The following is a 23,621-nucleotide window of genomic DNA, read 5'->3' on the forward strand; positions in this document are numbered from 1 at the left end:
ACTTGCACGCTATGAGGTCCCTCATACAATTCCCTAACCATTAACTAATTCCTCTACCACCGAGCAATTAAAAATCATAGAAGAGTTTAAGTGTGAAAGATCACACCTGGGAAAAGACAATATTGATGTCCATTTGACACAACCATTAGCATTTTTATTATAAACCTGTTTTTAAAAGTACAATTAGTAATTACTCTGAGTACTCTAGCAGCCATAATACATTTGATTACAGACATTATTAGGTCACCAGAGCCAAACCTGCATGATTCCAACAAAACTAAGCACACACAAAATAGACTTAAAAATAAAAAGGGAGGGGGGCTTAAGGCCTCCCCAGACTGTGTATTAATCCATATTCAAATGCAAAATTTTATAATCTTTTCAGATGACATGCTACCAGGTTTCCTTCTCATTAATTTCCACTTGAACCTTAATCCAATTTATCCCACAAGGACTTTAAAAGCAAACAACTTCTAGGATCTTCAGGTTACTATATTATTTTGTCCCCTCTATCCTATTACAAAAAAGACCAGTGTGATAAGTTACAAAGGTATTCCAAAATCTCAGCAAACTAACTCTCATTTTACACTTCACTCCTCCCACCTCTTTAATAACCAAGAGCTGCTTGAAATCACAAAGGCCTAAAAGCATATATGGAAAACGCTAGTAAACCCAAAGACAGATCATCACAGAGGATGTTTCCATTTGCCAGTGCTAATAATTATCACCAACACTTTAACAATCACTTTTATTTTAGGAAATAATTTCTGTAAGTGGCTTTGAATCTTCTTCTAGAATAAGATTTCTAGGGAGCAAGTGTGTAATTATTATTTCTCATTAACCTCACATTACTTTAAAGGCCCACTTTCCACAGTTGTATTTATTATTTGTGGGAAGGAGCAAAGGGGAAAGTAGAAACCAAGAATTTAAATCACATATGATTGTTTCTAGATTTGTCTGACATTCTTTTTTAGTGGCGAGAGCAGGGGTTTTTTAATAGTTTATTAAGATTTGTTACTGCTATATTTTATACAACAGAAAAATAAAAACTGAATTTAAACTCCCTATTAAAAATCTAGCTAACCGAAAATACTGCCCTTAAAGTACAATGGATTAGGGGAGTGGGGGAGATCATTGGACAAATTTGGGGCTTATCATTATCAACAGTGCCCTTTTAAGCTTGTGGATTTCTGAGCCAATGCAGAAAATGTAACAACAGGGATTTCCCAACAGCAAGAGGCACTCTCCAAGGGAGTAAATTGTCAACTATTGCCTCTCCTGAGAAACTTAAGAGTAACCTTGATCCAATCTCAATAGTCAACCCATGTATTATCACCCAGTTGGGGCATAGTGAGTGCATTTCCTAACACAAAAATAAGATGGTATTCTATCAGAAGCCACTGGATACACATACAGAAATAAAATTTAAATAATTTTGAAGTAAACTTAGCCTAAGAAACTGAAAACATCCTACCCTCACTTCAACTAGCCCCTAAAACACCTATATCTTTTTATGTAAAAAGGCCTGTGTCTTGAGATGAGTATTGAAAAAGATGTTCTTTCAGGAATAAGAGGTAGAATATAAAGCAGAAGCACAGTCATGAAAGATATTCTGAGCTGGGGCAGACAACCCCTATGTAGTAAAAGCCTTACAATCCGCAAGATATGGATTCTAATTCAAAATAGTCACTTGGTATACTTCACCTCTTTGAGTTTAGCTTCCTCATCTGTAAAATGGGAACAATACTATCTATATCAATGGATTCTTGTGAGGTTCCCCCCCCCAAAGCCCCAGTAGATAGTTGTATGTCATAGTTGCACATCCTTCTAGTTGCTGTATGTGGGATGCGGCCTCAGCATGGCCGGAGAAGCGGTGCGTCGGTGCGCGCCCGGGATCCGAACCTGGGCCACCAGCAGCGGAGCGCGCGCACTTAACCGCTAAGCCACGGGGCCGGCCCTCTTGTGAGGTTTTAATGAAATAATGCCTCTGAAAGCTTCTCACATGTCACTGGTGTCCAATACACGGTTTTCCCTTCCTCACAGCGCCCTAAGCCAAGATAGGGCTGCCAACAGAAGAGCAGTTCTGAACATCCTGTTTCACGCCAGCTAAACGTGTGCTGTCCACTATAGTAGCCACTAGCCACATGTGGCTACTTAAAGTTAAATTTATTTTAACTATAATTAAATAAAACTCAAAATTTAGTTCCTCAGCTAGCTGGCACATGCTCCCTAGCCACTTGAGGCTAGCAGCTATTGTGTTGGAGAGTGCAGATGGAGAACATTTTCATCATCTCAAAGTTCTATTGGACTGCACTGCTCTAGACTCTGAAGCAGGGATCAGCCATTTTTTTCTGAAAAGGGCCAGAGATTAAATATTTTAGGCTTTGCAGGCCATGCAAGTCTTGATTTTGACTATTCAACTCTGCTGTTGTAACGCAAAAGCAACCACAGATGATACATAAACGAGAGTGTGGCTGTGATCCAAAAAAACTTTATCTACAAAAATAGATGGCAGGCTGGATTTGGCCCATGGGCTGTAGTTTGCCAACTCCTGCTCTAGAGTATTCTGAGTCAAGACCCCCAATACGAACATTCTGCCCATAACCACCAACTACCTCCTTAATACTGAGTAGTCTTAAATCCACGGACAGGAATCAATAGTTTACTGGAGTTAAATGGAATTAATATTTAAGGTAACTATTCTTTTACAAATTAAGAAAAACCCATGCACGTGGTGCTAAAGCAGGTGAAGTTCATGTTTACAAAGTGACAGCACTTCAAATCTGTTTGGTATCTGGCCCATCTTTCCAAAGCCAATAACTCTCAATCCATAACTCCAGTCCTGATATATTCCTGGAATCGTGGACTTTTACATCCAACCGCCTACTTAATATGCCTAGAGATCTATTACAAACCTCAAAGGTAACACAGTCAAGATAGAACTCTTAATCCCTCTCTCCCAGATTTCTCCATCTTAGTAAATGGCTCCACTAGCTAACCAGCTATAAGACAAAAATGGAGGCATCCTCGTTGATTTCTTCCTTTCCCTCACACTCCAACCTAACACATCAGCAAAAAAACTAGCTCCCTTATGACACTTAGGTCTCATTCATGTTGCCTCCTAAAGAAGCCTTCTCTGACCAATCTAAACAAGCCATCTTAACATTCTCTAGCCCACCACCCTGTTTTAATTATCTGCACAACATTTACTTCTATCGTATTCTCTTAGTTATTTTTTGTATTTGTTTATTCACTTATATTTACAGGCTGTCTTCCCAAACTACTCTCTCCCTGCCCCAAGTCCCCAATGCATGCCCCTCTACACCCCCTACCCTAAGTAGAATGTGAGCCTCATGATGCAGGGATCTTTCACTACTTGCTCATCACTCTATCCCCAGAGCCTAGAACAATGCCTGCCACATAATAGATGCTCAATAAATACACACACACTTCATGGATGAATGAATGAATCCTTATATAAAAGCCTATCTGTCTCAAATTTGCCCTGAGAAAGGAGTATTTGAAGCTGTATAACTAACAGCTAGGCAACAAAGTTGGCTCTCCCACACTATAACACGTATAGTTAAAAATACTCTCATTTTCAGAAATGTGAATGTTATGCTATTTACCTCCCTTCCTTTGTATGTCACCAAAGCAGCCAGTGGTTTCGCATAAAATCTGCTGTAGGAAAATCCCAGGCAGCCGTACATACTGTTTGCCGTGAGCTTCAAAGCCTTCTGTCGGATGTCATACTGCAGGCCACACAAGGACAAAAGACAAACAACAATATTTGCAGATGCTTAAACATTACATTAGATGCCTCTCTAGATCACCAATGAGAAGGAGAAACTCTCAATATCTCTGAAAAAACTCTTAACACACTCTACCTGTCCTCCCAGATCCATGATTCCCTGACCTCCTAGAAGCAAGTAAACACAGACTCCAACACTCCCAGAAGTCAGAAGGATCTTGCTCAGATACAGCTTTGCAGATAGAGATGCCTTCCATTCTGAGGCATTCTAGTGTTTTCGAATGGTTTCCTACCCATAAACTTAAAATAAGCACATGTATTTGCCCACAGCATCTTGTTTAAATCACTCCTAAATAATCAAATTCTAAAAGCTGAGACTGTCACTCAGATGTCTCTAAGTGAAAAGATATACCTGAAGAACAAGGTCTGGATTTAAATCTTGCTGTTTCATTAGCTGTTTGACTTGTTTTCTCCGCTCTACCAGTTTCCGGATCTCTCTGGGCAAAATGCCCATTTCTAAGCTTGGATCTGGCAGCTCAGGGATCTGTTCTTGTTCTCCATCCTGATGAACACACAACAGAAATTTCAGACAAATCAAACTTTCGTGAAATAAATTTCTAAAATAATATCTTGTGGGAGCTTGACCTCATGATCGCATCTTGAAAATCTACTTTCTTATATAAGCAAAGATCAGCAATGCACGGGTGGTAGAAAAAAGAGCTGAGATCGTTGCACAACAAGTCAATACTGCCCTCTCTTCTCCCAGTTCTATGAGCCCGTCATTCTCAGTATCTCCCACCCCTCTAGTTACTGACAAATGTAGATATCACTTAAAGGGATGAATTTTTACACATGCTCCTCTCCTCTCTTCAACAATTGGGGAGCAACATGTTTGGGGAAATTGCTTTTAAAATAAAAACACTAAGAGAAACCTCTAGGATTCAAAAAAAAAAGCAGCTAAACTACTGTTTTAAGTCATGTGTACTACCAAACAAAATGGTATAGAATTTTTAAAACTATATAGAATCATAGCAATCATTGTAAATGTTTTAGACTAAAAAATAAAAGTCTAAATTCTAAATCAGCAAATTTCTTTTAGGAATTTGGAGCACATATTTAAATAGGCCATGACATTTCTAAAAAATAATACATATATATTCCTTAGCATTTATGTGGTACCTTTCATCTATAAATTGCTTTGCAATCAGTAGAATAGCAACACAAAGCAACCAGCAGTCTTCTTATATTAAAATTTACAGCAGGAAAAAGCAAGGAAAGCATTAGACCATTTTTCTCAAGCCTCCATTAATTCTATTAACAGGCTGCAAAGAAAAGCCAGGCACGTTTGCCCTTTCAAAGGTTCAGAATTAAAAATAAACCTCTTGGCTTAAAGTATGTCAAGTCAATGCCATTTGATAACCCAGCCTTTACAAAGTTATCTGATTTTATAAAGATCAATATCTTCAAATGAACCATCTTACAATAGTAACAGGGACCTATTGTTTTCCAATATAGCAGATGATGACAGTAAACCAACTAAAGAGATCTTGGTACACATTACAATTTATTTACAGCAACTATGGTGGTCAGATAAGTGAAAGGATTTAGGGCCAGGAAATTTACAATCCATGCCCAGCTCAACCACCACTAGCTGTGTGGCACTAGCTGTTCTGAAGACCAAATGAGGTACTGCACAGGAAAATGATATAGAACCTATAAATTGCTACATGTATAATATTTCTTAGATGACCTCTAAGGTCCCTTCCAACTCTGAAATCATTCTATTATATATCCAGGATCCAAACTGGAAAGCTCAAATAAACAAAATGGTGGCAGTGGATGGGGTGCCGAGTAATGATAATTATCACAATGCTGACACAGTAGCAGGACAGAGCCCAAAGAATATTATTAATTGAATGCAGTTACTACCTTTTGGGGATGTCTACCCAATACAGTCGGCCCTCCATATCCGTGGGTTCCACATTCACGGATTCAATCAACTGTGGAGACTGTACTATGCTTCAGATCTGCAGTTGGTTGAATCTGCAGATGTGAAATGCGCAGATACAGAGGGCCAACTAAGGGACTTGAGCACCCGCAGACTCTGGTATCTGAGGAGCGTCCTGGAACCAATCCCCTGCGTATACCGAGGGACGACTGTACCTTCTCTGTAAAATTATCCCCTATTCCCACAGAAAGGCCCATCCTTAGCAGCCATATTTGCACTCTGTGAACTCACTCCTGTTTTCATACTTGATAGGACCAGGCATGCTCACCAATCTAGGCACGACTATAAGATTCTCTCTTCTGGGAATACAGAATTGGAACTGAAAAACAGCTCCCAAGCATGTGGTTGGAACTAAAAGACATGTAAGTACACGAGCTAGAGGGCAAACAGACATCTTCTGCCATGTGTACAAAGAAGCAGAGAAAAACAACATACAGAGATAATATGTTAATTTATCTTTTACTGCTGGAGAACCAACTGTAATCAAATTCCCCACTGACAGTCAATTGTATAAGTTTTATATATGAAGAACCACACATTAAGTTATTAAGCCCTACATAAAACTGTTGACTGAATGATCACTAGTTAGATTAAAATCCATGCGAGACAATTCCAAAAGATTCTTTTAAAAAGGCTGTTTAGTGAGCAGAATCATTAAGAAATGCTTTCATGGCTAAAATAGCAAGTGTTGGAGATGATGGGGAACAAGTCGCATACATGGCTGGTGGGAGTGTAAAATGGTACAACTACTTAGGAAAACAATTTGAAAGTTTCTTATCAAGTTAAATATACACTTCCCATGCAAACCAGCAAATTCACTCCCTAGGTATTTACACCTCAAAAATGAAAGCACACGTCCACAAAAGGTAATGTTCACAGCAGCTTTATTCATAATAGCCAAAAAATGAAAACACTCCAAATGCTCATCTCAGGAGAATAAATAAACAAAATGTGGAATCTTCTCAGCAATAAAAAGGAAAGAACTACTAATAATGCAACAACATGGAGGAATCTCAATAACACTATGTTGAACAAAAAAGCCAGACACAAAAGAGTACATACTGTATCACTCCATTTATATGAAGTTCTAGAACAGGCAAAATTAAGCTATAGTGATAGAAGTCAGATCAACGGTTGACTGATAGGAGAGGGGACTGACTATAAAAAGCCATGTGGGACATACCAAAATGTATGGGATGAAGCTAAAGCAGTGCTTGTAAGGAAATTTATAGTTGTAAACACCTATATTAAAAGAGAAGATCTCAAATCAATAACCTAATCTTCCACCTTAAGAAACTAGAAAAAGAAGAGCAAACTAAACCAAACCAAAGAAAGCAGAAAGAAGGAAGTAATAAAGATTAGATAGAGTGAAAATAAATGAAACAGAGAACAGAAAAGCAATAGAGAAAATCAAGGAAACCAAAGTTACTTCTTTGAAAAGATCAACAAAAGTGACAAACTTTTAGCTATACTGTCAAAGAAAAAAAGAAGACTCAAATTACTAAAATCAGGAATAAAAGAAGGACACTACTACGGACCTTAAAGAAATGAAAATGATTATAAGGGAATATTATGGACAATTTTATGGAAACAAATTAGATAACCTACATGAAATGGATGAATCCCTAGAAAGATACAAACTGCCAAAACTGACTCAAGAAGAAATAGAAAATCTGAATAGATCTATAACAAGAGATTGAATTAGTAATCAAATACAGACACAAAATTCCTCAACAAAATACTAGTAAATCAAATCTAGCAATATATAAAATGGATTATACACCAAACACCAAAACCAAGTGGGATTTATCCCAGGAACGCAGGCTGGTTCAACATACAAAAATCAATGTAATACACCATATTAAAGGAATAAATGACAAAAACCACATGATCATCTTAATAGATGCAGAAAAAGTATTTGACAAAAATCCAACACCCTTTCATGATAAAAACACTCAACAAACTAGGAACAGAAGGGTAATTCCCCAACCTGATAAAGCCCATCTATGGAAAATCCACAGTTAACATCATACTTAATGGTAAAAGACTGTATACTTTCCCCATAAGATCAGGAATAAGACAAGGATATCCGCTCCTGCCACTTCTATTCAACATCGTACTGGAGGTTCTAGTCAGGGCAATTAGGCAAGAAAAAGAAATATAAGGCATCCAGATCGGAAAGGAAGAATTAAAACTATCTCTATTCACAAATAACATGATCTTGTATACAGAAAATCCAAAGAAATCCACAAAACTATTAGAACTAATAAATGAGTTCAGCAAGGTTGCAGGATATAAGATCAATGTACAAAAATTAATTATATTTCTATAAGCCAGCAATGAACAATCCAAAAATTAAATTATAGAAAACAATTCTATTTAGAACAGCATCAAAAAGAATGAAATATTTAAGAATAAATTTAATAAAAGAAGTGTAAGACTTGTACACTGAAAACTAGAAAACATCGTTGAAAGAAATTAAAGACCTAAATAAATAGAAAGACTATTTTCGTGGACTGGAAGAATATTGTTAAGATGGCAATACTCCCCAAATTGATTTACAGATCCAATACAATCTCTATCAAAACCCCAGTGAGCATTTTTGCATAAATTGACAATATGACTCTAAAATAAACAAAATGTGATATATAGCCATACGATGGAATATTATTCAGCAGTAAAAAGGACTGAAGTACTAATACATGCTAAAACATGGATGAATCTTGAAAACAGTATGCTAAGTGAAATAAGCCAGACACAAAAGGTCACACATGATTCCATTTATATAAAATGTCCAAAATACACAAATCTATAGAGACAGAAATATTAGTGGTGCCTAGATTTGGGAGGGATGGAGGAATTGAGGACGGTTATAGCTAAAAGGTAGGGATTTCTTTGGGGAGTAATGAAAATGTCCTAAAATTGACTGTGGTGAAGGTTGCAAACTCTATGATTACACTAACAGCCATTAAATTGTACACTTTAAATGGGTAAACTGTATGGTACGTGAATTATATCTCAATAAAGCTGTTAAGTAAAAAAGATACTGAACCAGTCTGAGTCTCCTTCTAATCAAACCTCCTCCTTTTTTGACAACTAAGAAAGGACATAATGTATCTTTTAAAAGGAAAAACTAGAATGCTAACCCCTTTGGTTCTCTTCCTTCTTTAAGCACTACTTTTAATCTCAATTTCAAGAGCCCCCAGGCGAATACAAACCTCTGTAACTCTCTGTGTCTCTGAAGCAACTCTTTGCACTGTTGTAAAACAAATGTTGAATTCCTGAATGATGGAAGGATATAAACTGTTGAAGTCCAGAAGCAAAATGAACTTATCATAAAAACCTGAAATAAAAAAGCCATATAATGTCATAAAAAGTCTAAAAAAAAAAGATTTGTCCAAATATCACATTAGAAGTACTATAGTACAAAGTCTATTAGAAACTATATACTATCCAGAGCTGTGAGGTAGACAAAAGGAAAAAAGGAGTTGACTACCGCTCCATAAAAATGATTTGGATTAGAGTGAAAACTCAGGTCACAAATGAAGATCCTGTCTTGCCTTTGAAACCAGCTACATCCGGTCCTTTCCCCAGCAGTCCCCAAAGCACACCATTATTATGGGCAAACACCTTCCTGTATCAATTACTTTTGACAGGTCTCATATCCATTTCAAAAAATGTGGTTAAATTCTCCTTCAAGCAAGCATTCCCTCTCACCTACTCTACCACTCTCACCCCCGCCCCCACCCCCAAAATGTCTAGTGATTTATGCCAATGAGTGGTTATATATATATCTTTTACAATCACACCCTCAAAGAATAAAATGGGCAGCCCATTTACCTGTACACAAACTGTGCTAAAATCAGACAAGAGATGTATATATAAATGTCAGTAGTGGAACGATCCACCCTTTTTACTTGCAAAGGGTGAACAGAAAGCTACTATACTTCTCTAGGACATTTATAAAGAGTTATCTTCACCTTGAGAAGAAACTGAATAAAAATAAATGTCCACTATTAAGACAATAATAACAACAGCAAACATACTGATAGCTTACTCTGTGTCAGGCACTATACTAAACACCTTTATTCCTATAAAGGAATAAAATCATCTTTAAAATAAGGCACTATAAAATCATCTTTATTCCTTAAATCTCTGTGTGGTAGATGTTCTTCTTATCTCCATTTTAAAGAAGAGGAAACTGAGGCTTACAGAGGTTAAACAAGCAGCCCAAGATCCCACAGCAGAATTCCAGCCCAGATCTATCTAACGCCAAAGGACCACTAATCTGTTTCATTACAACTAATAATAAAATTGCTTTTGTCAAAAATGTCTCTTACTCAGAGTTCAAGTTACTTGATAAAATTCACATTAATTCCTGTACAACAGTGTGAATATAGTTAACAATACTCAACTGTACACTTAAAAATGGTTAAGATGGTTAAAAAAAAAGATTCTAGCTCTGTGTATGACGAAACATCTGTCATTCACGACAGGGAAAAGTTAGTCTCCTGTTCAAGTTCAATTTGGTGGTTACTGTCTGTACTTTCTTTAACTTTGCTGTCCAACTGAACTGGTCCTGGCATGTGGGGCAGAGGTGGAGCCCACCCTCCAAGGGTGGATGAGAGAAGACAGAGGTGCTCCTACCACAAGACAAATAGCCATATACTGGGGCCAGGGGTTGGCAAACTATGTGCAGACCAAATCCAGCCTACCCCCTCTTTTTGTATCACGCACGAGCTGAGAATAGTTTTTACATCTTTTAAATGGTTGAAAAAAATCAAAAACAGAACACTTCATGATACATGAAAATTACACAAAACTGAAATTGCAATGTCCATAAATAAAGCTTTCTTGGAACACAGCAAAAAAATTCATATTAATTCCATGTCAGGTGACTGGCAAACAAGATTTTCACATGAATATAAGATAAAAAATAAGGTCACCATGAGATCTATTTGCTAACCTACAAAATACTCAGGTCTCCTAGTTTCTCAAGCCTAGCTCTGTATTAAGAAATTCCTTAACACACGTGGCAAACCAACCCACTGGCCAGCCTCACCAACTTTGGGCTCCAACACCAAGCCTCCAGCATAAGCTGCTTTCTTCCGTCCTTTCTTATATTTATTGGTATCTCCATCAATGTCTTCATCTTCATCTCCCTAATAATCAAATGGAAAGATAACTTCACCAGCTGGTAACTAATTAATTACGAAGTTTTATGATTCCCCCTTTTCCAACTGCAGTCACAGTTCTAACAAACATTCTTTACTTTTAGTTAGTAGTCCTACCTGTGGGGAAAGACAGTTATTGTAATATGTTCATGAATCCAAATGAATGTCAAGCATGGTAGTTACTGAAACAAATACTCTATCTCTGAGTTAATAAATATGCAAATCCTACCTTAAAATGTTTCTGAATTCATAGAAACTTATTTTTAAATTAATGGATACTAAAAATACAACTCTTCATATTACATAAAATTTGAGACTGTCCAAGAGTGCTCTTAAATTCACTACCCTAACATTCGTGAAGTAAAAATACAAAATATTTCATATAGGTATTATCATTATTCTCATTATTAATATGGACACCTTAAAACAAGTATGTTCATATACTGAAAATCCATTCCCAAGTAGTTTATCAATGGCCAACATTCAATACCTAAGCAGAATTCAAATAAACTCCTCTAAGTTAATATCCCCTACACAAATTTTGATAATGTGCATAAAACAAGCAAACACAAGAATCTGAATCATTTTAACATGAAATTCCCACTCTGAATCAAGTACTATCAGTGTTGATAAAATAGTAGCTAAGTTTAGCTCCAATGTGATGAAGGCCACTTCAAAAACCTGATTGTGGTGACCTTAATCCTACTAGTACAAAAAAATGCAACAATGCAACACAAAAATAAAGGTTCATGGGTTTAAGTAAATAAAAGGTTTAACTGGCATCTAACTTTGGATAGGGCTAAGGCGGCAAAACACTTTCCATGTAGGCTCACCCACCAGGGAGGCCTAATACCTCCCTCAAAAATTTCATTTTTCACGAATAATTTTTACCTGTACAGAGAAAAGTGGAGAAGGAAATGACCAAACAAATACAACAGAACAAACTTGGCATGGTTTCTACAGTATACAGGGGATTGAATATTTTGGAAGCAGATGTTATCACAGCAAAAAAAAGGTATGTAGGTAATAAAAGGGGGGAGGGATAAGAAAAGGCAAAACACTATACAATTTTGGACCCACCAGTTTTTGCTGAGGCTTTCTGAAAATCTGCTTGTCAGGCACAATATAGTTGTTTTCATAAAATGCATGAAGCAACAAGAACTCGTTACGCTCAGATCGTCCACCCATCAGCGTCCTAGACTATTAAATAGAATTTCCTTTTTAAATTTGAGCTTAAAACCACAACAAACAAAAGCAACTTTGAGTTGGCAGATTTAATCATAGCACCTCCTTCAAAATCATTCCTCATAAGAAGGGCTGCTTAAAAAAACAAAGGTACTAAATTATTTCTAGCATTTTCTCTAAGCATTATAGTTAAAAGGAGACAAACAGAGCTTAAAATATTGACAACTTGGGCTATTTCTTTACTCCCAAATGGACCACTCCACAAATCAGACACATCCAGATGTTAGAGATGATCTTTATATCCACTCAAATTTCAGCATACTGCACCTGGCTTTCCTCCCCTTCTCCCAACCAGTTCTTCATTTTACAAAAGAAGCCCAGCTTCCAGAATACAAGTTACTCATTTTATAAGCATGCATTTAGACTCATTATCATATAACAACTACCCCAAGCAAACACTGAATCCAACAGGAAATGCTTTCTCCCCCTTTCTAAGTTAAATTTACCATAATGTTCCCAGCGATGTTAGTGATCTGCAATGCTAATGGAAGAACATTTAGCTCACACATGATCTGCAAAATGAACCTGGCATCTTTCCAGGTGTGTTCCAACAGGTACAACAGATGAGAAGATTCACTGTACAGCAAAGTAAGAATGAAACAGAATCAAGTAATTAAAAGAAACAATGACTATAATCAGAACTTCATAAAATATTACAAAAAATTGGCGGTATAAGATATAAGTAACTTCAGAGCAACTGCATCTCAGCTTTGGAAACAATTTAAAATAAGGTCGGTATGTAACTAGGAATTCATTCATACCGTTGATCCCAATGTCCTTCTCCAAAACACAAAAAAAATCCCACAAAGATGAAGTGAACTTATGTGTTAACTACAACCTGAAAACCACCTAAATCCTTTCATTCATTCCATCCAGTAAGTATACATTACATGCCTACTACGTGCCATGCCGGCTGTGACCAAGACAAAAATTCCTGTCCTCATGGGGCTTATGTCCTCATGGGGGAGACAGAGTATAAATAAAAAATTAAATATATGGTATGTTACATAATGCTAAGTGTCAAGGAGAAAAAATTAAGAAGCAAAAGGAATACTAAGTGTCAGGAGCAGAGACTGAAATTATAGTTAGGGAACCGGGGAAGAGTTCACTGAGAACAAAGACCTGGAAGAGGTGAGGGGGCAATCCTTGTGGATGGATATCTCAGGGAAGAGCATTCCAGGCAGACAGAACAGCACATTCAAAGGCCCTGAGCTGAGTGCAAATCTGGCAGTTCCAGGACCAGGAAGGAGACCAATGGCTGGAACAGACAGAATGATGGAGAGAGCAGTAGAAAATAAGGACAGAGTTAACGGCAGAGAGACACACTGATAGGACCTTGTAAGTCAAAATAAGGACTTTGGTTTTTACTCTGAATGAAACAGAAAGTCACTGGAAGATTTTGAGCAGAGTGTCATATCTGACTTAACTTGAGCAGAATAACTCTAGTTCCTCAGTTGAGAACAGATAGCAAAAGGGTCAAGGGCAAAAGCAAGGAGACCAGTGAGGAGGCTAATATAAGAGCCAGAAATCCAGGGGAAAAAGGATGGTGGCTTGGCAGGGTGGGTCCAATGGAGGGGAAAAGAAGAAGTCAGATCTAGACATATTTTGACGATAGAGCTGACAGGATTTCCTGATGGATGGAACGTAGGATATCAGAGAGAGGAATCATAGATGCCTCAGAGGTTTGGGGCTGAGGATGACTTTGGAGGTTTCCAGCAGTACTGGAAAAATAAGAGTTGCCATTACTTAAGGAAAGACTACAAGAGGAACCTAGCGGAGAAGATCAGGAGCTCAGTTTTTGAAAAAGTTAAGCTGGAGGTGATTCAAATTAGACATCAAGTAGAACATGAGTCTGGAATTCAGGGGAGAGGTTTAAGCTGCAGATATGCAGATGGGAGGCACCAGTATCCACATAGTATTGAAATTCCCGAGACTTGATGAGATCACTTAGAGGGAGCACAGTCAGAAAGAGAATGAGAAGTGGCCAGAGGGGTAAAAGAAATCTTATTTAAGAAATAATCAAAGTTTCAATTACACAAAATGAATAAATTCTGGAGATCTAAGGTGCAGCAATGTGACTACAGGAAACAATATTGTATACTTGAAGTTTGCTAAGAGAGTAAATCTGAAGTGTTCTCACCACAAAGAAAGAAAACAAATAGTAACTATGTGAGGTGATGGATATGTTAATTAGTTTGACTGTGGTGATTATTTCACAATGTAATGTATATCAAACATGGAGTTGTACATCTTAAAAATATACCATTTTTGTCAATTTTACCTCAATAAAGCTGGAAAGAAAGAAATAATTAAGCAGTATCTCTAAATAACTTAATGATTTCTCAGTTTTTACACTTCCAAAATATTTACACTAATTCCTGAATTAATGAATTCAGGGTAGAAACCTAAAGATCACATCAATTTCCAACCTGCTCTCAGAAAACATCAAGACCGTGTTAAGATAAGTGAGGGAGATGGAGATAAAGTGATCAAATTAGAATAATTCAAGAGGCAAAATAGTTCAAATTATTAAAGTAATGGAGATGGTGGTGCTGACTTGAACACAATTTTTCCCTCTGTAGCACCACACACCACACACTCCTATCCCTCCAGCCTAAGGATGACACTTGCATCATGCTGTTGCTAATTTCAAGACAAATTCTGAAGCATCCAGGATCATACCTGTACATATTTTGTACATTTTCCATTGGGATTACAACCCTTTCAGTTTTCAGAATCTGTTGAACAAGTTCAGACAAATGGTAGCTTTTACAACGAATCAATTCCTTTGCCGAAATTTCCACATCACAGATCATTCGGCCACAGGTAGCATTTCTTTCACCAAATCCACTCCTGCCCTACAAGGGGAGGACAAAAAGCAAATCCCATGGAAGAACAGACACTGAGAACATTTCGTTTGAACTTGCTTTGAGGCTAACCCCAAAATTACAATGAGGAAACTCTCATTCTTCCATTCATCCATTCATTCAGCCATCAATCAAACATTTTTGAATGACACTATTCTAGGCACTCGGGATACAGCTTTAAGCAAAAGAGAAAAGATTCCTGATCTCCCTTGAAATATACAATAAAAAACAGACATTATAAACAAGAAACCACATCATTTTAGGAGGTTATAAGTATATGGAAAAGAGAAATGGTAGAACAGGGTGAGGGAAACAAGGAATTTAGGGGGCTGCATCTTAAATAGGGTGCTCAGAGTAGATCTCACTGAGAAGATGCCATATAAAGAAAACCTTGAAGGGAGTAAGCAGTTAGTAAAGCAAGTGTTTGGATGAAGTGTTAATAATGACTCTATCACCTTAAAGATATAAATAGGAAAAGAAGCAAGAGCAATGGCCCTAACTCCAATCTGTAGCAACAGATTTCTCTGGAGAGCATTATAAAATGTACAGATTCCTACCTTCTCTGATGAGGCAACAAGCCCATTTTATTTACAAGCTTTAGGTAAAATAAGATTTCAAGCACTGAGCAGTATCAGGTTTAGGAAATGAAGGCACTCCATACAAAAACCACCGAAACATGCCTAAGTGAAGCAAGCAGGTAGAATGAAAAGGATACAGGCTTTAGAAAAGTCAGACAGGCCAAGGTTCAAAGTCTCAGTTCTTCCCCTTACTAACTCTACGATCTTGAACAAGTTGTTACCCCTGTGAGAATGTACAATAAAACTGGAGTTGCTGTGAAAGATAACTACACAGAAGGCACTCAGCCCACTGCCTTCTTCTATATTCAATGTCAGCTCCCTCCCATTCTTCTTCCCATCTCTTTCCTGAATGATAACACTCAGTGATTTCTGAACCCTGCAACTCTGCTTTAAGGGCTAGTGCTTTGGTAATGCCAAAGTTGAGGTAACATTCATGTGCTGTCTCTAGATTCTAACAGCTGATTTTAAAAATTACCATTGGCTTTTACCAATAAAATGCTGTACTCAAATGAAAAGATGTTTAGTGACCAAGTCAAAATGTCCTATAACAAGACAACCAATTCTTAGTCAAAGAAGCACAGTGCATTCCCTGGTAGCTACTGCACATAAAGAAAGCAAATAAAGAAGTAAGATTTTGAAAATTATTATTACCCCAAGCTTTGGCATGTTGGATCGCTTCAGTCGACCTATCTTGGACCAGTGAGGAACTTTGCACATATTAATTCTCTGCAGTAGCACTTCCAGTTCAAACCCATAAATATTATGACCCTAGTCAGAAAAAGAAGGCAGCCAATAACATTATAACAAACGCAAATTAGATGATTTACCTTCATATGCATAGAATTTCTTTGCCCTTTCTTTTTCTGGTGTCTAATTGAAGGCATCATGAGCTTACCTCCGATTGGGGTCCTTTCTTCTTCAGGAATTTATTCATCAGCAGCATTCATTAGCCTTGACATTAACAAGGCTGCTAAGCAGATTGCTTGAATAAACTTTATTTCATCCTAATTGATGCAAGGTTCACATGATGTCTTTTAATTTGCAGCTCATGTCTCACAGTCTCAGAGGCAAATGTAAATTTTAATGTCCCATACTTTTTATGTGATCAGTAAAAGCTGTATTCAAACAATTCCATTTCACTTAAAAACTGAGAACACGCTTGTGCTGTGTGACAGTTTACACAGACTTAGAAAACTCAGGAACTGCATCTAGTTTCTTCTTAAAGAACCGAGTTCAAATACTACTGACTTAGGCTCTTAACCAACACGCAACAAAACATATAATACCACTCGATAGTTCAAATAAGAAACTTGTTAAAAACAAGGAAACAAAATTATACCAAGTAGAAAATATCTCAAAAATGCAACCAAATTTTCCATGTCTATAATGATAATCTCCATCAGGTGAATAATATGATTCAATGCCCATGTTTATTTAAAAACTAGATGAAGTTTAAAATAAATCAGATCAATAAACAGATTTACTTGCTATTAATTTTAATTAAAAATATATACCACTATATATCTATGGCCATCTTCTCTATTATATTAAGAAACCCAGAAGACATGGGGAGGTCACATTTCCAAATTATCATGCCTGGGATTAACGACTCAAACCCATATTAGGATTCTCTCTTATATCAGTTTGGATTTCTCACACAGACGTGGCTCTAACACCTCAAGGCAGGACAGGTATCCTAGGTACCACGACATCTCCTTGGGGCCCAAGAGAGAGACTGCTAGTGGAGGCTGGGTGAGGGCCTAGTGTTGAGCCAGAGCACCACAGTAGGGCACTGTGGACAGAATCTTCCTGGTACTTTCAAGATGGGTCCTGAAATATCTAAAGGGAAGCGGGTGCAGAGATACTGGTAACAACCCACAGGCCCTCGGTTTTAGCTATAACCATCACCAAGAAGGGTGTCCAAGAGCAAAATTAACGTGGAGAAATACATGGCAAACATTTTTGCAAGGCTTCAATATAACCAAATTACCAATATCACATTTAAAATATAGGCATTTATATCCTACCTTCCTCCAAAAAAACAAAAGCACAATTTGACTGATCCGTTAACCCAGAAAAAAGACAAAAGGAAGCACTCCTATCAAGGAGCCTACAAACTAAGAAAGGTCAGAGGAAACAAAAGCAAAACATTGCTTTATGATCCTTAAAAACTGGGGCAAAGACAACTCAATGAATTATTAGCTCTCCCGCCGTCTAGTGGGAGCATACCCGATCATCAAGAGAAAAAACGATTCCTAACCCTGAGCTCTCAAAGGAATATGTCATAGAGACCCACCGAGCTCATAAAAGTAAAAAACTTATGGTTTGGGGATTGGCACCAAACCAATGGAATCACCTCCTGTGACCACTACACAGCTAGGCCACTAAGCCAAAATTTGACATACCAACAGTTGATATGAGTTTACTTACTCATGGGCTGGTCTCTAACTGTTAAATAACTGGAGTATCCTAAACTTCAACTATAACTCATGAGTTGCTTTTCTATTGCAAAGAAAAAAAAAACTATCTTGCAGTGGGCTAGGATCTTTTCCACTTTCGGTTAGTAGAAAGTATAGCAATTCCCATCAGTTCATAGGGTCATTTCACTCTGAAAAGGGTCTTTGCTGCTCACAAAGTACCATTCAAGTCACACTGAAAAGAACTAAGGAATGAAGAGCTTCCCCACGACATGATCAAACATCTACTCACCACAATGATATCAGGATCAATTTTGTGAACTTTTGCAAGGAAAAAACCTAGCAGTGTTCTTTCTGTTGCAGCAACCTCAACCTTCACATTCTGTTAGATAAAAACATACCAGTCACTTACTCTTTATTCTCAAGTACTATACCTTGGCTCCTTGTTCAAGCAGAGTAAGATTTCTTAGGGATAAAAGAAACCATTCATTTCAAAACTAAATGCGGCAATGAAATTCCTGATTCCAGGTTTCGCAGTAATAATTGTACAAAGTCTTTTGGGAGCTCATTCTAGAAATAAGCGTGTGAATGAAGCAAAATTTTAAGTGCTGAGCACTATCAAGTGCAGAAATGTCCCTCCATAGGGACAGGCTTGGGCATCTGGACACATTTTATAGCATATGAATTAGAGTACCTATCAAAAACATTACTTATTTTCCTATATAATCCCTGGTAGACTTCATTGTTTATGTATTTACCACAGAAAGAAATTCCAAGGATTGTATAAACTAATCTCAAATCATGGTCTAAGAACCTATAAATAAGAGACTAGACTAAAAACAAACACACATTTAAGAATTACAAGTGTCTTACACATAAAAAAAACCCCATCTTCACACAAAAGGTTTCCACTTGGATTACTGAATATAAATCAGGTATTCAAAAGATCCGCTCTTATTAAGAATCTCTTAAAGTGGAAGTTGATGGTTATGTTTTCTACAACTAGCTCAGCTAAAAAATATCAGTTAGATTCTAATGGAATTTTCCTAGGTCATTTTACTTGGATAGGGAATTTAGGGTACTTCACAAATAATAGCCTGATCCAACAGTACCCCCAGACTACTGGACTTCTTGATTTTTAAATTTTTTCCACAATTTAAAATAAGTGGAACTTGACAAGGTTGTTAACTTTTGTCAAATGAAGACGTTAAAAAAACAAAACAGGGGCCAGCCCCGTGACGTAGTGGTTAAGTTCAGCACACTCCAACTGCAGGCGCAGACCTACATCACTCATCAGCCATGCTGAGGTGGCGACCCACATACAAAATAGAGGAAGACTGGCACAGATGTTAGCCCAAGGCTAATCTTACTCAAGTAAAAAAAGAGGAAGATTGGCAACAGATGTTAGCTCAGGAGGAATCTTCCTCACCAAAAAAAAAAAACTTACAAATTTGCCAACACAAGCATTTCATAAAAGAAAAAAACATGCTCTCCAAAAAAGAAACTCTTTACATTGAATACATTTACCTTTGAGAAAAACTCACTACATTATACTACTTTTTCCCTCTATTTTACTAAAGACCCATGAAAACTTCTTCACAGAGTATACTGGGAGTTTAGAGACCACTAATCAATTCTGGCCATCCCACAACAACCTTTCCAATACATGTCTCCTTTAATATCCACAGTATTCCCAACTTCACTTGGCTGCCCTTCAAGCTGGGGTGTGGGGCTGAAGGGGTTCCACCCAACATTTTCCGAAAACTATAATCATGAGATTGTGCATTTTGGAAAAGCTTCCAATTAAGCTATCTGAAGGAGGGTCTGAGCCCATCTATCTACTAATATGGTGTAGAATCTCATTATTTTCAGGTGGTAAAACATTTAAACATTGTTAAATAATGTTTCTAGCTTTATATTTCTAATACATTTTTAATGGATTAATGTCATTGTCCAATCTAGCAAAAATAGATCTAATAAATTAACATAAAAATAGTCTATTTCTACTAATCCACATCATCCTCCTTTTCTCTTTCTCAACAAATAGATGCTTCATATTTAAAAGGAATAAATAATGAATTCTTTACCTTTTTCTTAATGTCTTCTAAGAAAGCATGTGGAAAAATACAGTCCTTTGGTTTAGACACAACTGTAAGAAGGAAAAAAATTAAGATTCCAACACCTATCTTAGTCCAATTTCAAGTACACCCACATTGCATGTTTCTGAATGGAAACTGTCTTAAACATAAATAAATTCCCCCTAACCCCTAAAGAGTTAAGGGGATCAAGAATTTCCATTAGTCATGTTGTGGGATCTCAAAAGAAGCCAAAACAAACAATCCTAAAATCAAAATGGAACCACAAAAGACCCCAAATAGCCAAAGCAGTCTTGAGAAAGAAGAACAAAGCAGGAGGTATCATGCTCCCTCATTTCAAACTATACTACAAAGCTATAGGAATCAAAACAGTATGGTATTGGCATAAAAACAGACATATAGATCAAAACAGAAAAGAAAGCCCAGAAATAAACCCATGCATATGGTCAACTAATTTATGACAAAAGAGCCAAGAATATACAATGGGGAAACAACAGTCTCTTCAATAAACGGTGTTGAGAAAACTGGACAGCCACATGCAAAAGAATGAAACTGGACCACTATCTTACACCACACACAAAAATTAACTTAAACTGGATTACAGATTTGAACATAAGATCTGAAACCATAAAAATCCTAGAAGAAAACAAAGGCAATAAGTTCCTTGACATCAGTCTTGGCAATGATTTTTTTGGATTTGACACCAAAAGCTAAAATAAACAAGTGGGACTGAAGTAAAAAGCTTCTGCACAGCAAAGAAAACCATCAACAAAATGAAAAGGCAACCTACCCAACAGGAGAAAATATCTGCAAATCATATATCTGATAGGGGGTTAATATCCAAAATGCATAAGGAACTTATACAACTCAATAGGAAAAAAACAATCCAATAAAAAAAATGGGCAGAGGATCTGAATAGACATTTTTTCCAGAGAAGACATTCGGATGGCCAACAGGTACATCAAAAGGTGCCTAAACATCACTAATCATCAGAGAAATACAAATCAAAACCACAATGAGATATCACCTCATACCTGTTAGAATGGCTATCAGCAAAAAGACAAGAAATAAGCGTTGGTGAGGATGTGGAGAAAAGGGAATCCTTGTGCACTGTTGGTGGGAATGTAAATTGGTGCAGCCACTATGGAAAGCAGTATGGAGGTTCTTCAAAAAATGAAAAATACAACCACCATATGATCCAGCAATTCTACTTCTGCGTATTGATCTGAAGAAAATGAAAACACTAACTCAAAAAGATGTCTGCACCTCCATGTTCACTGCATTATTTACAATAGCCAAGACACAGAAGCAACCTACGTGTCCATCGATGGGTGAATGGATAGAGAAAATGTGGTATATTTTTATACAGTGGAATATTATTCAGACATAAAAAAGGAAATCTTGCCATTTGCAGACCATGAGGGCATTATGCTAAGTGAAATAAGTCAGACAGAGAAAGACAAATATCATATGACATATGGAATCTAAAAAAACAAAAATGAGGCGAAGCGCAGGGGGCTCAGATTACACAGCCCTTGACCCCCACACGGTGACAGCAGGTGGAAACTGCAACCAGATATTTCCAAGATGAGGAAAAACAAAGCCAATACAGCAACCATGATGCAAAAGTACATTAAATCACCAGACCAGGAGGAAAATTACAAGCACCCAGAAATTAACCCTGAAGGCACAAAAATCCATAACTTAACCGACAGAGAATTCAAAATAGCTATCATAAAAAAGCTCAACAAAATACAAGAAAACACAGATAAACAATTCAACGAGATAAGGAGATTCGTCACAAAAGAGATTGAAATCATAAAGAAAAACCAATCAGTATTGATGGAAATGAAGAACACAATGGAGTAGACAAAGGAGAATATGGAATCTTTAAAGAACAGAGCTGACAGTATGGAGGAAAGAATCAGCATTATAGAGGATAAGAATACAGATATGCTCCAGATGGAGGAGGAGAGAGAACTAAGACTAAAAAGAAATGAAGAAAGTCTCCCAGAAATATCCAACTCAATTAGGAAATGTAACATAAGAATTACAGGTATTCGAGAGGGAAAGAGAACAGAGAACCTATTCAAGGAAATAATAGCTGAGAACTTCCCAAATCTGGGGAAGGAGCAGGAAATACCAGTAAGTGAAGCCAACAGGTCACCTAAATATGGCAACAGGCAAAGGCCCACTCCACGGCATATAGTAGGAAAACTGGCAAAGGTCAATGACAAAGAAACAATATTAAGGGCAGCTAGACAAAAACAAAGAATAACGTACAAAGGAACTCCCATGAGGCTCTCAGCAGATTTCTCAACAGAAACTTTACAGGCTAGGAGAGACTGGAATGATATATTCAAAACACTGAAAGACGAAAACTTTCAGCCAAGAATACTATATCCAGCAAAAATATCCTTCAAATATGATGGGGAAATATTAACTTTCCTGGATAAACAAAAGCTAAGGGAGTTTATGGCCACAAGACCCCCACTACAAGAAATGCTCAAGAAGGCCCTCACGCCAGAAAAAAAGAAGAGAAAGGGAATACAAAGCTTGGAGCAAGGAGAAAAATAGGTAGACAAAATCAGAAAAATCTACTTTTTTTAGTAGATCTTCACTGGAATAGGATAGTAACCACTTAAATACCAAAATCAAAGATCAAAGGAAGGATCTCATCAAAAATAAATATAACCTCATAACTTTCAACACACACCACAACACAAGATAAAATAAGTTGTGACAGGAATAACTTAGAAGGGGAAGAGGAAAGAGATCAAATTGACTTAGTAAAAGGGAATAAGAGGCCATCAGATAATGGACTATCTCATACACAAGACTTTTTATACAAACCTCAAGGTAACCACTAAACAAATAATCAGAACAAAATCATACAGAATAAAGAGAAAACTAAAAGAATCATAAGACAGAACAACCAAACTGAACTGGCAGGCCGAAACACATGGGACAAGAAACAAAGGAAATGCAAAAGAACCAGAAAATAAGCAATAAAACAGCAACATTAAGCCCCTCATATATCAATAATTACACTAAATGTAAATAGATTGAACTCTCCAATCAAAAGACACAGAGTGGCAGGATGGATTAAAAAGCAAGATCCAACAATATGCTGCCTCCAAGAAACACATCTCAGCTCTGAAGACAAACACAGGCTCAAAGTGAAAGGATGGAAGTTTGTTTGCCAAGCTAATGGCAAACAAAAGAAAGCAGGTGTTGCCATACTCATATCAGACAAAGTAGACTTCAAGATAAAACAGGTTATGAGAGACAAAGAGGGGCAATATATAATGATAAAAGGAACACTCTACCAAGAAGACATATCAATTATAAATATATACGCACCCAACAAAGGAGCACCAAAGTACATAAAGCAACTATTAACAAATCTAAAAGGAAATATTAACAACAACACAATATTAGTAGAGGATCTTAATACCCCACTTACATCAATGGATAGATGATCC

At 37.0% G+C, this 23,621-nt stretch overlaps 1 protein-coding gene and 1 non-coding gene across 6 annotated transcripts in view; both read right to left on the reverse strand.

Moving 5' to 3' along the window:
* The window catches only part of POLA1 (DNA polymerase alpha 1, catalytic subunit), a 282,014-nt gene that overhangs the window by 224,534 nt on the left and 33,859 nt on the right, over nucleotides 1–23,621 (reverse strand). For all 5 annotated transcript variants that reach the window (XR_015550543.1, XM_087427087.1, XM_087427086.1 and 2 more), the window contains exons 17-26: nucleotides 20,128–20,189; nucleotides 18,333–18,422; nucleotides 16,275–16,391; nucleotides 14,861–15,036; nucleotides 12,625–12,754; nucleotides 12,014–12,133; nucleotides 10,822–10,921; nucleotides 8,978–9,102; nucleotides 4,164–4,313; nucleotides 3,630–3,752 (exon numbers count right to left, since the gene is read on the reverse strand). Coding sequence is in view for 4 of the 5 variants with exons in the window: in XM_087427087.1 (XP_087283213.1) it covers nucleotides 3,630–3,752; nucleotides 4,164–4,313; nucleotides 8,978–9,102; nucleotides 10,822–10,921; nucleotides 12,014–12,133; nucleotides 12,625–12,754; nucleotides 14,861–15,036; nucleotides 16,275–16,391; nucleotides 18,333–18,422; nucleotides 20,128–20,189 (1,193 nt within the window). In the remaining variant the exon portion in view is untranslated. The remainder of the gene's footprint in view (nucleotides 1–3,629; nucleotides 3,753–4,163; nucleotides 4,314–8,977; nucleotides 9,103–10,821; nucleotides 10,922–12,013; nucleotides 12,134–12,624; nucleotides 12,755–14,860; nucleotides 15,037–16,274; nucleotides 16,392–18,332; nucleotides 18,423–20,127; nucleotides 20,190–23,621) is intronic.
* Nucleotides 9,643–9,772, reverse strand: LOC147911985 (small Cajal body-specific RNA 24). The gene has a single exon (XR_015550757.1).

Source organism: Ceratotherium simum, chromosome X, assembly GCF_057802395.1.
Source record: "Ceratotherium simum simum isolate JZ-2026a chromosome X, ASM5780239v1, whole genome shotgun sequence".
NCBI lineage: Eukaryota > Metazoa > Chordata > Mammalia > Perissodactyla > Rhinocerotidae > Ceratotherium > Ceratotherium simum.